Raw genomic sequence first — 13,033 nt, forward strand, 5'->3', positions numbered from 1 at the left:
GTTTTGAGACCTGGGTTTCTGGTGGGTTTCCTATCCTGATGGGCTGTAGGAAAGGATGGGGCGGGACTAGCTGGAGGAAGTAGACCACGAGGGGGCGGGCCTTGAGTTATACAGGGTGCCCAGGCCTCTCCCCTCTCTGCCTTCCTGTGTGCCTCTCCATCCAAGACTCCCATACCCGTGACATTCTGCTCCACACACGCATGGACAGAGCCTTCCAGAACCCTGGGCGGAAACCAACCCCTTCCTCCCTTAATAAGTTTCCGTCAGGCAACCAGGAAGACAGGCAGGATTCCTGATGGACTTTGATATTAATGCCCACATAAATTCAGTTTAAAGACTTTGCAACCCAAGGTTCTAATCCTAGGGATAATCTCTTCCTGCTCCACCCTGCTCTAGAGAGGTGGGTCTGAAATACCACTGAGGGTCAGCAGGACAGAACGGACAGCAGGCAAAAGTCAGCCAGCCACAGGCCTCCCTGTTCCCTCTTCCCATAGCCATCCTCTCTCTTCAATCAGCAAAAAAAGAGAAACAAACAAACAAGCAAGGGTATCCGTGTCTCATGTACTCTTTTAAACACATGGTATTTATTAGGCATTAATGGGCACACAAATGTAATAAACGAGTACTTGATTCTCACCCACCCCCCCTTTAGCGACATAAAAAGACAAAACCGCATAGGACACTCGCATGCAAACACTCACTCGCTCACAGGCTCCCATATTCTCAGCCACACAGATTACCCTGTTCTGCTTATTAGGGTCAGTTAAAAAAAAAAAAAAAAAAAAAAAAAAGGAAGGAAGGAAGGAAAGGAAGGAGAAAGAAAAACACAAAAACCTCTTTAAAAAAAAATCAAGAAAAGTAAGCACATTCAAGAGAGAGCGAGGACACAAACGCAGTTTTGAGTACCAATAAAATTAAAAGGTCTTGGTCAGCTCCCAGGCTGGGTTTCATGTTACTACTTAATTAGAATTCCTATTTATAAATAAATAGTACCAGTAAAATATTACATCTGAGAAACCCTACAACAATGTAGTACTTACACACTATTTTTTTTTTTTTAACACTGTCTTTCTGCTTTCGATGCGTGTGGTTTTGTGTCCCAAGTAATCGGCGCTGGGGGGATTTCTTCGCAGCGGAGGAGGACGCTCTGGTAACGTGGCTTCCTCTCCTTGAGGCACCTGGAGCTGTTTTGCTGTGGATCCCGATTTGGGATCACAGAGGAGGTCTGAGCCAGCCTGGCGCTGACGTCATTGTTCTTTTCTAAGGTGAAGTATATTTATTTTCACTTTCTTTTTCTCCCCTACAACTTGCAAGCCGGGGAGCTCGGGCCCCTCCTCCGCATCACAGTTCTGTTCCCCTGTGTCTCCCTGGGCTCTTTCAGTTTGTCGAGGCAAGAGTTCTGGCTGAGGAGTTAACAGGCCACAGACGGCTGGAGAGACCGGGAGCTGGGGTGAAATGGTGCTGAGGATGCCACACAGAGCCCGACATCCTAACTCTATCCGCTCAGTAGAAGGCAACTCTGAATGCCATGGTGCTGAGGAAGGCAAAACGAAGCAAAAGGAAAAAAGCAAAACCCAATCCGAAAACTAGCAGGTGCTCTGGGACTTTCGTAGACATCTCACATGACGGAGGTAGGTATTTTTGTTAGAGGAGGGTGGCAGATGTACATCTTAACTCATTTATTGGAGGGAAGGCCCGGAAGTACATGTTTTGAGACGTATTTGTCTCTGCTCTCCCTCCATTTAAGGGACTGGGTCCCCAGTAAGAAAATTCAAAGGAAAAAAAATATATTATTATTTATTATATAACAAAGTCAGCTTTCACACCGAGACACAGAATGCCTCTCACCGTGCACCAGGGCCAAACACTCATGGAGGAAGTATGTTCTAGAACCCAAAAGAAACAATCGGGGAACATGTCCGGGGCACTGTGAGCGTGCCCGGTTGATGACAGCGGAGTGATCACGCAGGGTGGGACTCCTTTTTTCCGTTTGTTTTGTAGGTTTTGAGACAAAACGAGAGTCACGGCTTTGGAATGGCGGCTTCAGGCCCCTGATCTGATCAGTGGCCCTGGGAGCCCCGGGTAGAGGTGAGGACAGATGATATGAGTGTCTCATCTACGGAGTTCTCATTGCTACTGTCCCTCATCTTTCTCTCCTCTCCTCTCTCTCCCACCTCTCTTTCTCTGGCAAGGGTTTTTGCCTTTAGCTATTCTCGCTCCACTCTGGCACCATGCTGACCCCGTGTACTGAGTGATACTGGTGTGGGGACAGGGTCCTGGGCACGCCGTGAGAGTACAGGAACTCTGGGGGCTGGAGACCACCTGGAGACTGAAGGCCAGTCTGAGGCCCACATTGCCTGACCACAGGCTGATGGGCCACTGAGGTCTGGTGCTGGAACATCCCTTCGCCAAGCTGAGGAGAGCTGTGGTTGGCCATGCCAGCCAGCCGAGGGACCAGGGGCCCCGAGGTGAAGTGAGCAGAGAAGTGCTGGTAGGGTAGGCGGTCCATGGGCTGCACGGTGGTGACTGTGCAGCTGCTGTAGGAGGGCATGCTGGCCCACGTGTTACAGCTGATGTCCTCCAGGCTGGGCACAGGCTCGCTGGGTGGCACGGAGCTGGCGTACATGCAGGCCTGCCGCTGGGCCGACTCTGTCCTGTACGAGGTACTCAGGCCTTGCTGCTGGGGGTAGCCTGCGCGGTAGAAGGCGTCCTCCTCACTGGGGGAGGTCTCCATGTACGGCTTCTTGTAGGGGTGCTCGGTGCTGGAACATTCTTCATCTGCAAAGACAGGAAAGAGATTAGTCACCCCACGCCACAGCCAGGATCAGAGAAAGGCACTGGGCCTGACAAAATGGAGGTTCCAACCTCCATTCTGATAAAACAAAGGAAAACAAAACAGTGTCATGGTCACACCCTTGGGCTATGAGCCAAAATCTCGACCTTTAACTTTCTCCATCTATAAAATGTGACAAAGCCCTCTATTAGGAGCATTGAGAACTGAATGAGAAAATGTGCCCACTAACCAATTAATCCAGAGCCTGGTACAAAAAAAAAAAAAAAAGCATGCCATAAAACATTATCATCATCATTGTCACCATCATTACCATCATCACCACCACTACCATCAAAACCGTCATGACCATTATCATTCCCATCATCACCATCACTGCCACTACCACCACAACCATCATCACGGTCCTCATCACCATCATTCCCATCACCACAACCACCACCACCATCATCATGGTCATCATCATCATCATTACCATCATCACCATCATCACCATCACCACCACACCACCACCACCACCACCAAGTTTTTGTGTAGCCCAGGGTAGCTTTAAAGTTCCTATATAGCTGAGGAGGACCTTGAACGTCTCACCTCATGCTTCCCCTTCTCCTGAGCCAGGATTAGAATCACTCACCACCATACCTGGTTTTATATAGTTCTGAGATTCGAATCCAGGACTTTTGTATAAACTAGGCAAGCGCTCTACCAACTGCACTACTTTCCAGCCTTAGTACTCATGATAGTAATTAGTAGTGGTATCACTGTTTCGCCCATTGTGTATGACATCTCATCCATCCATCTATCATCTCAAACCTGGCATAGATGCAGCAGTGATATAAATGGAGCTGATGGCGCCTGGCTGTGTTCTTACTACCTCCCACAAAGTGACCCATTCAGTCCTCATGGCAACTGTATGAAGCGGGTTAGTCCCGTTTTATACACGAGGGAAAAGGAACACAGAGGTTAAGAAGCTTGTCCACAGACTCACACGGTGGCTGGAAATGGTGGATCTGTGACTAGCGACCCTCCTGTCTCACTGTGAAGTTTCTGCTCATCAGTGTCATAACACATGAAGCAAGCATTAAGTTTGCATGCAATGGAATGGTGGGCTGAAAGGTGGGCTGGTGGGTGGATGGGTAGATGGATGATGGATAGGTGAATGGGCGGTTGGGTGAACAGCTAGGTAGATGGTGGGTGGGTGGAGAAATGTAGGGTAGTTGGATAAGTGAGTGGGTGGATGATGGACGGATGGGTGGGTGAATAGCTGCATGCATGGAGGGATGCAGGAATGCTGCCTGGGAATTGGATGCTGCCTGGGTAATGTATAGATGGGAGACGAATGGATGGATAGCTAAATGGATGCATGGATGAATGGTTGTTGACTGGATGGATGATAGGTGGCAGGATAATGGATGGATAGATGAATGGGTGCAACTTGGAGCAAATCCTCTTTTATTCGTTGTTGAGTCAATGCCATTCCGTGTGTTCCTTGTGAACTGGAGCATGCCCCTCCTCCGCACTAGTCTGAGTACAGGGTAATAGAGATAACGTCATCCCCAGAAGAGTCTCCTTTAGGTACTCTGGGGCTATTGTCCCTCTTGGGGGCTAGCCAGTGTGCTGGGGTGAGTCATTTCCTGGATGAATTTCCTGAAATAGGATGCTTTGAAAACCGTAGGCACACACAGTTTCCTACAACTTTCAGGTAGGGAGGGGGCAAAAACTTCCTAAGACCCAGCACGCAGGCTAAGAGCCCTGGACACACTTGGACAGAAACCTGATTCTTCCGCTAGTGTGTTGCAAGTGGGGAATCCACCCCACAAAGATCAAATCATCACTTCTGATGCAGGTTAGTGATGTGGACCTCACTCTGTGATAAGATTAAATTAAGAAGAGATTTGGTCATTAAAATCGAGGAGTGTATTTGGTCAAAACGCATCACGTGTATGCACTCTAAAACTCAGCAGAAAAAGAAGAAAGATTGATGTCGAAAGTCCCCTGATAATCTAAAGAGCGTCCCTCGCTGCTGGGACAACACTCAGCACATCATCCTCATGGAAGACCTGGTCTCTAACTGCTTCCTTCAGGGAGGCCATACTTAGATGTGTCTGCCAAAGCGTTATCTCTAACACACCCATTTCTCAGGAGGGATTTGATCTTCCTGAGCAACTGGAGACTATTTTTTCTCATATTCTGATCTCTTTCTAGTCAACACATGTTGACAAATTACGTATGGATCTGGGATACAGCCCGATGGCAGAGTTCTTGCTCTGATTTGATCCTGTGTGTGTGTGTGTGTGTGTGTGTGTGTAAGAAATAAGGGGGGAGGTGGTAAGAAAGGTGAGGAGTCAAAGGGCCTGTGTCAAGAAAAGAAACTCCTGGTATCCCCTTCTGGGAGCCAGAACAACCAAAGTTAACATGTGGTTGAGTTTAGTTTATCTGAAAATGGGTTTGTTTCTGTGTGTTTTGACACAGGTCTCACTCTGCAGCCCAGGCTGGCCCAGAACTTGCAATCCTCCTGCCTCAGCCTCCTGAGAGAGTAACCTCCCTGGGTTTCTCACTTTGTAATGGGGACAGGTGTCCCAGAGCACTTGATGCACCTAGCAGGCTGCAGCTATCCCAGAGAGGCAGCACGTTATCAGTGTGGATACTGATCCCCTAGAGGATGTGAAGAGACAGCTGCTTTGAGGCACACACAGGGTGTAGAGAGCTCTCACCCCACCTTCTTCAGCGTCAGACACCAGGGGTGCGGCTCACCTTTGCGAGTTGGGAGTGTTTTGTCAACATGGGCTAGTTACTCAGCTCTATCTCCCCTCTCTCACACACACTTTTAAAGTGAGACTGTGCTTCAGGCTAACAGTGGGAGTGTTTGGGGGTCTTGGTGTGAAGGCGCAGTCTCATGCTTTTGCTGTTGCTTGCCCAGGGCGGGCTCAGTCAGTGGCAATTGTTTTGTTCCAGAAGATCTAAAAAGGAGGAAGGAGGGGGGAGAGAAGAAAGGATGGAAGGAAGGAGGAGAAAGGGAAGGAAAAGGGTGAGAAAGGTGAGGAGGGGAGGGAATAATGGCTATCTTTGAGAAGGATAAATTAAAAATGAAGCGTAGTCTCTTCCATGCATCTTGCTTGCATGGTCAATAGTCATGAAGTTGGATGTTAGACTAAACATGAGGAATAAACTACTTACTGAACACCTCTGATTTAACCCCACTCCATCTTACAGTAACCCCTCGAAGTGTCTGTCCTTGCTTCCCATTTCTCAGAAGCAGGAAGTGAATCTCAGAGATGTGACAAGATCTAACTGCCTGGGCCCCTGATGCCAGCTTTCCAGTGTCTAGTGGCACTCACCTGGCTACCCAATTGCTATTTCCTGAGTTCTGTCGAGGGCCGGGCAGCGTGCCGCGTGCTTTGGATGGAGCTGTGAGCCAGACAGACATATGCACCCCCCGCCCCCAGCCCCATTCTATCCAAGCCGGGGAAATGAGTGAAGAAAACTGTCTTGTCACTCAGGGAAGGTAATGGAACATAAAGCTTTGGGTAAGCATCCACAAGGCCAGTGAAGCCTTTGGGTTGGTTTATAAAACAGCCCCTCAACTGCACAGATAGGTGTAGATCTGGCTTCTGCCACACAGCGCCACAGGTGACAGCAGTGGGCAGCTCAGAAGGTTCCCCACACAGTGGGGGGGGGTGCTTGTCTAAGAGCATGCAAGCAAATTTTTAGCTAGGCATTCTGCAATACATCTGGGAACCATAAGGTGCCCAAACATTTACACCGAAAAAAGAAAAAAAAATCAAAACACATTCTCACAAGAAAACTGCAGTCACTCTTGCAGGTGTCCTGTGTACACAATGCCAACCACACAGATGTTTGAAGATGTCCAGATGTTTTTTTCAGTGTTTACTATTTTTTTTTTTACCTTTCAACTTGCTAGGGTTTTCGGACTCTTAACATCGCCACCCTCAGCTCATTTCTATGCCTGCCACCTCATCTCTTGATTCCTTCCTTCTAATCTTCTGCCCACCAAACCTTAAACCCAAAGAGCTCACTGTTGCTGGGCTCGCAGCTTTGAATTTTATTATTATTATTATTATTATTAACGAGGGCGTTCCCCTTTTCAATAACAGAAAGTACAGCTGCAGGGTACCCTTGGCAAGAGAAAAAAAAAAGGCAAAAAGAAACTTTTTTCTTTTTTTAGTTTCTGATCCCTTCCAGATTCATTACAAGTTTAAACGGGGAGTCAGGAGGAAGAATAATAAGAAAAAGGTCGGGACACAGTTTGGAAATTTGTAAAATTATACATTCCAGTCTGTAATACCCAGAGAGATCTGGTGCAGAAGGCGCAGAAAAACTCCGAGCTGGCTTCCTGATGAAAGCAGGCCTGAGGGTTCTCAAATTCCTCTCGGGTTTCATCACACTGTAGGGGAATTCTACCACAGGGTCTTCGGCTTCGGTCAGGCATGATCAGTGCCTCGCATATAGTCTCTGAGTTTGTCTGGGGGAGGACCTAATTTTATTCTTTTAATTGTCCAGGTCAAGTTTAGCTTCCCTGTTTGTTCAGAGAACCATAACCAGGTGTTAAATGTTCTGATGGGTCTAGCCAGAGATGTGAGGATTCTGCGTGTGTAGGAAAAGTGGTCAGTGGCACTTGCAATTCTGGAGCAACAGGGAAGTTCTTCCTGCATCTGACCGTCTAATCACAGAATAGAAACACTGCTCCCTTGGAGTTTTCTATAAGTTTGGTTTTTTACTTGTTTGTTTGTTTGTTTGTTTGTTTAATTCTGGATAAAATCATTTTAATGATGAACTCAGAATATTGACTTCAAGGCACAGCATCATGGTTCCAATGCTTGTGTTCCCAGTAGCCATGGATGAAGGCCTGAACTGCTCACACAGCCCTGACGGCACATGGGGACAATCTCCAAACTCCTCATTGGGTTTAATTAAGGAAATACCAAGTTCAGTCTTCTGTCTGTCTGCCTTGCCCAGTGAGTCTGCTCAGCGCTTTGAAATCTCTTCAAATCTTATCTTTCCGCATAAACCCCGTCTACTCCCAGTTTTCTCTCTTAGCAGACTAGGCAGATGGCTCTCTGAAGGTCAGCCAGTGCTCAGAGGTATTTGGGTGGATTCCAGAGCTGGAAGTTTCCCAAAGCCACTTTTCATGTCACTGATCCCACTGAGCAAATATGGTCACATTTCCCAAGTGGGTCATACCCCTTGACGGCTGAGTTCATGCAGGGAAATGTTAAGGCATCTTCACAGACAGAGACTTTGGAACCTAGAGTATGGAACTCTCAGCTAAGGGTGCTGCAGGCAGTCATGAGATGGCTGTAATTCAGACCTTCTGAGTCACAAAACAGTGATGACAGGTGGCCCTGGACTTTCGGCTGTTAATATAACTCAACAGGCTCAGTCAACATGGAGAGTTGTAACACTTGACACAGTTGGATAGACGGATCGATGAATAAAAAGTGGATGGATAAATGGATAGGCAGATAGATAAATGGATGGAGAAGTGGATGGATGGATGGATGGATGGATGGATGGATAATGGGTGAGTGGATGATAAATGGGTGGATCAGGGTTGGGTGGACACAAGAATTAATAGGTTGGTGGGTGGATGGGTGGACAAATGAAGGGGTGGATGGATGAATGGATGGATGAACAAATAGATGGGTGGATGGATGATGGATGGTTGGATAGAGAGATAAATGAATGGATGAGAAATTTTGAATACATATGCTCAAACTCTCAGAACTCAGGTTAAAATGCAAACACTGGAATGGTATCTTGGGATGATCTCGAGTAAAAATGAAAGCACCCCGGCTCATACCCTATGACCACTACGAGTTTATCCACTGGCTTCATAGCTGTCTCATGAGAATACGTGACTCATGAGAGCAGCACTCTCTCCATCTTGCTTCCTACTTACAGGGCCCACTGTGTACTAAGTGCTCAGTAAGTATTTGATAACTTCACCCCTGCTCTGCCACTCAACACTCACTGGTCTTCTAACCTTAGAACCTGATATTAGTGCATAGTACACCATTTTCCCTGAGAGAAGAGGACCGGGCATTCCTTCAGCTCAGGCTGCCCTCAACAATTCCGTTAAGGGAAGACCTTAAAGTTGCTTTTAGAGACACAGTGTCAGGTCTGTGCGATGGCTCAGCTGGGAAAGGCGCCTGCTGATAAACCAGGCAACCTGAGTTCGAGCCCTGAAACTCTCATGGTTGTGGAAGGCTGGAACTGACTCCCACAAGTCATCCTCTGAACTCTACACGCTTACCAACACACATGTGTTCCCACACACCTACACATACACACAAGTGTACAAAAAATAAAGTACTTAAACCTCACAGCATGGGAAAACAAGCACTCCATGGGGCCATTTCCAGTATCCCCTCCCCCCTCGTTGCTGACTTCCCTTTGATAGCCAGTGCCGTAAAGATGTCTTTGCTGCATCTTTATTTGGGTCAGTTTGGTTGCTAATGAAAGAGCACTGAGGGCACAAGTGCTCTCTCGGTTCCTCGGGTCCTGGGATCCTGGATTTGATTGAGTGGCATTGATAAAAGACCTTCCCAGCTTTTTTTTTTTTTTTTTTTTTTTTTTTTTACTCCATCCAGAGGGAGAGATAGGCTGGAGACAGCCATGTTCCAAACATGAGAAGAGGCCGCTGGCCTGCTGGGCCCTTTGACATTGCATGGGGCCTGGCTCCTGGGCTGGCTGGAAAGCAGACAGACAATGAAGGGAAGTCTGATAGCGGGGCCAGGCTGGGGCCAGGCTGGGGCCAGGGGGGAAACCACCCACGGAGTTATCACTCCTAGGGAGTCCCAAACTGGAAGGAAGCCTCCTGATTCGTTATCTCCTCACACTGTGGGGACTGATGATGAATTGCCTCTGACCCCATTGGCTTCCCTGTCACCCAAGCTCACTTTGGGGCTAGGAGTGTGGAAGGTGGTGAGGAGGGCAGAGGTTTCTGGGAAGACAAGACCCTTTCTTCAGAGTATATACCCACCCCAAAAAACCCTCCCATACCCTAAGTCCAGTGGCTTTACTGGGGATCTCTGGCCAGTCCACTTACTAGGTAGAGGACTTTGGGGGGAAATTCCTCCATCTGTCTGAGCTCTAGCGCCCAATCTGAAGGGACAGAGGGGACATCTTATCTCCAGCCAGTCCCACAGTTCTGGTTCCACTCATTTCTCAAGCCCCGAGCCACCATGGCAGGCTTCACAACCTACAGTCACCTCTCAACAGGTGTCTGGTGTCATTCCTGTCCCCTCCTATCAGAGCAAAGTGACGCTGCTAAACACAACAACTAGCTGTGACACCTGCAGGCTGCTGACCCCTGATGGCCTCCCACCAGCGTTCAGATAACGCTTGGGGCTGTAATGGAAATGGCCGGGGCCCTGCCTTTCTCTGCGGTCTTCCCTCTCCACCCTTTGCCCTTTGCTCTGGGTACTTACATCCTAACCCTTCTCCAGAAAGGGTAGACACCCACCCTCCCCCTTACCCTCCCACTGTTCCTGATTCTAAATCTTCTCTGTCCTTCCATGTTCGGTCTCTGTGTGTGCATGCGCATCCCTGTTTGCAGGTATGTGTGTGCCTGTACATGGAGGCCAGGGGACAGCCTGGGTCGTTACTCCTCCGGTGCTATCCATCTTGGTTTTTTAAGACAGGGTCCTTCATAAACCTGGAACTTGCCGCCTGGGCTAGGCTGGCTGGCCAGCAAACCCCATCACCTCCCCAGCAACGGGATCATAAGTGGGTACCAACACACCTGGCTCTTTTTATACTTGAGTTCAGGGGAATCATGCTCAGAGCCTCATGCCTGTGAGAACATTTGCTAGCTGAGCTCTCTAATTTCTCTCACTGACTGAGCAATTTTAATTAAATAATTATATGATCGCTTACACAATATTCAGCCTGCTTTGGGAGTTTGGGGGGGGGGGGGCTGGTGTGCTGCTCGGGACAGCGTGTCCTCTGTAAAGGACAGAAAAGGGGTCACGGATGTTTTAGGAGCCCTCAGTCATGCCAGTAACAGACCAGGCACTTTCCATCCGTTCTTTCATCTCATCTCTTCAACGTTAACAGGTAGGGTTTACCGTTATCTTCCACCTGTATTAGAGGTACTCAAAGCCCAGAAGGGTGAAGCAATTTCCCAGGGTCACCCAGCTGCAAATTACCTGGGGTTGTAACCCTTTCTGCAGCAGGCAGACCCCCTCTCCAGCCCTGCTTCGTTGATTTTTAAGTCTATCCAAGGTCGACTCGCTTGGCATTTGCAGCCTTCCCGCCACATCCGTACAGAGGGCGTGGCCGAGGACTGCGGAGGGCGTGGCCGAGGACGTACAGAGGGCGTGGCCGAGGACGCTGCGGCTGTGACTATTGACCCTGAACGGGCTTTGATTCTTTTCAACTCTTTCCTACCCTCTCTTTTCTTTTGGTCTGGCATTAATTTAATCGACAGAGCTCCTTAATGCGAACCTGCTGAGCTCTTTATGGCCATGTATGACCGGTCTCCACGGCAGTCTCCCTCAGGAGATGACATTTTAAGAGGGTAGTTGGAGAGTGCCGCGCTAAGACACTCAGGGCATCTGTGCGACCCGGGCTTTTGGTTTTAAATTCCACCTTCATGAACCACTGGCCAAACAGATGTGGTGTATGCCTGCAACCTCAGTACTTGGGAAGCTGAGGCAGACAACTAGGAGTTCAAAGCCATCCTGGTCTATGTAATGAGTCTGAGGCCAGCCTGGACTACAGAGTGAGTTTCAGACCAGCTTGGGCTACATGGAAAGTCTAAAGCCAGCCTGAGATAAATGGTAAGACCCTGCCTTAGAAGAAAAAAACCGGTAAGCCGTTTTCTGTGCCTCAGTTTACCACCTGTAAGGAGAGTTCCTCACATACCTACATTAGGAGAAAACTTACTCAGAGACCAGGCCAAGCAAGGACCCCTTTAGCTGTCACATTAGGCAGGATATCTGAACAGGAACTCCTCCTGGGATACTCTTCCCCTCTCTGAGAGTTGAGGAAACAAACACGCTTGCCGCATCTGGTATCCAGCCCACCCGGCGGCGGATGTGTGGGGAGCCGAGCTGGGGGGTGTTGGGGTGACATTGCTCAGACCTTGGAGATGCAAGGAGTTTGAATGGGTTTGGGTCCATCTGGAAGTCAGGCATCATTCCCAGGCGAGGACCAATGCCAGCATGTCTCTCCTTCCAAACACAAGGATGGGGTAGTCTGGGCTAGTCAGTCAAAACGTGTTTCCTTCCTCTAGGAAGCCCAGCTCCTGAGAATTCTACTACAGCAGCTTTGCCAGGGGTGCCTGCTGGCTTAACAAAGGTCCAGAAGCAGGCTACTGGACTTCTGAAGGCTCAGAACCAGCGCTGAGCCTGGAGTGAGCGGCAACAGACCAGACTATGACTTAGGTGTTTGAGGACCGAGAGTTGCCACTGACTGAGGCCACCCGGAGAAGCTCACGGTATATGCATAAGCCTGTACCTTCACTCCAAGCCCACCCTGAGCCAGAAGGACGGTCTCATGTAAGACAGAGACAGGAGACAGAGGTTAAGTAACAGCCCATATTCACACACATACACACACACACACAAAAATCAGAACTCCCAAAGCATGTGGGCTAAAGCTCTCTAAACCCTGCGTGTGCCTCACATCAACTGTCTCTTCACATCTTCCAGGGCCTCAGTATCTGCAGTGACTACGTGCCACATATCTGTGATAGCTGCAGCCTGGTGGGTCTATCAGGTACTCTAGGACACCTGTCCCCATTACAAAGTGAGAAACCCAAGGAGAATATTCACTCAGGAGGAGGAGGAAGCAGGAAGATTGCAAGTTCTGGGCCAGCCTGGGCCCAGAGTGAGACCTTGTGTCAAAACACACAGAAACAAACAACTGTACAGATAAGCTAAACCCAACCACACTGCAGACGTTAACCATGGTACTTCTAGCTCCCAGAAGGGCCTGACGGAAGCTTCTTTGGTTCATGCTACTTAGGGAAAAGTCACTGATTTCTCATTTGATAAAGGAGTGTGTCCTGTGTGTATAGCATGTGTGTGTTATGTATGTGTCATGTGTATGATGTGTGTGTCTCTGTGTGTATGTGTGTGTTACGTGTATGTATTTGTGCATTGTATATGTGTGTATATATGTGTGTGTGTACCTACATGTATGTGCATGTATGTATGCATGTGCTTTATGAATGAGAAAAGTAGATCTGGGCATTTCACGTCTTCCCCAAGGTAA

At 48.5% G+C, this 13,033-nt stretch overlaps 1 protein-coding gene across 3 annotated transcripts in view; it reads right to left on the reverse strand.

The window, feature by feature from the left end:
• Positions 1-555: 555 nt before the first annotated feature.
• Positions 556-13,033, reverse strand: part of Tbx5 (T-box transcription factor 5) — a 48,356-nt gene continuing 35,878 nt past the window's right edge. For all 3 annotated transcript variants that reach the window (XM_060382520.1, XM_021642880.2, XM_060382519.1), the window contains exon 9: positions 556-2,778. In XM_060382520.1, coding sequence (XP_060238503.1) covers positions 2,204-2,778 — 575 coding nt within the window. In that variant the 3' untranslated portion in view covers positions 556-2,203. The remainder of the gene's footprint in view (positions 2,779-13,033) is intronic.

The sequence above is a fragment of the Meriones unguiculatus genome, chromosome 4 (assembly GCF_030254825.1).
Source record: "Meriones unguiculatus strain TT.TT164.6M chromosome 4, Bangor_MerUng_6.1, whole genome shotgun sequence".
In the NCBI taxonomy this organism is placed as follows: Eukaryota; Metazoa; Chordata; class Mammalia; order Rodentia; family Muridae; genus Meriones; species Meriones unguiculatus.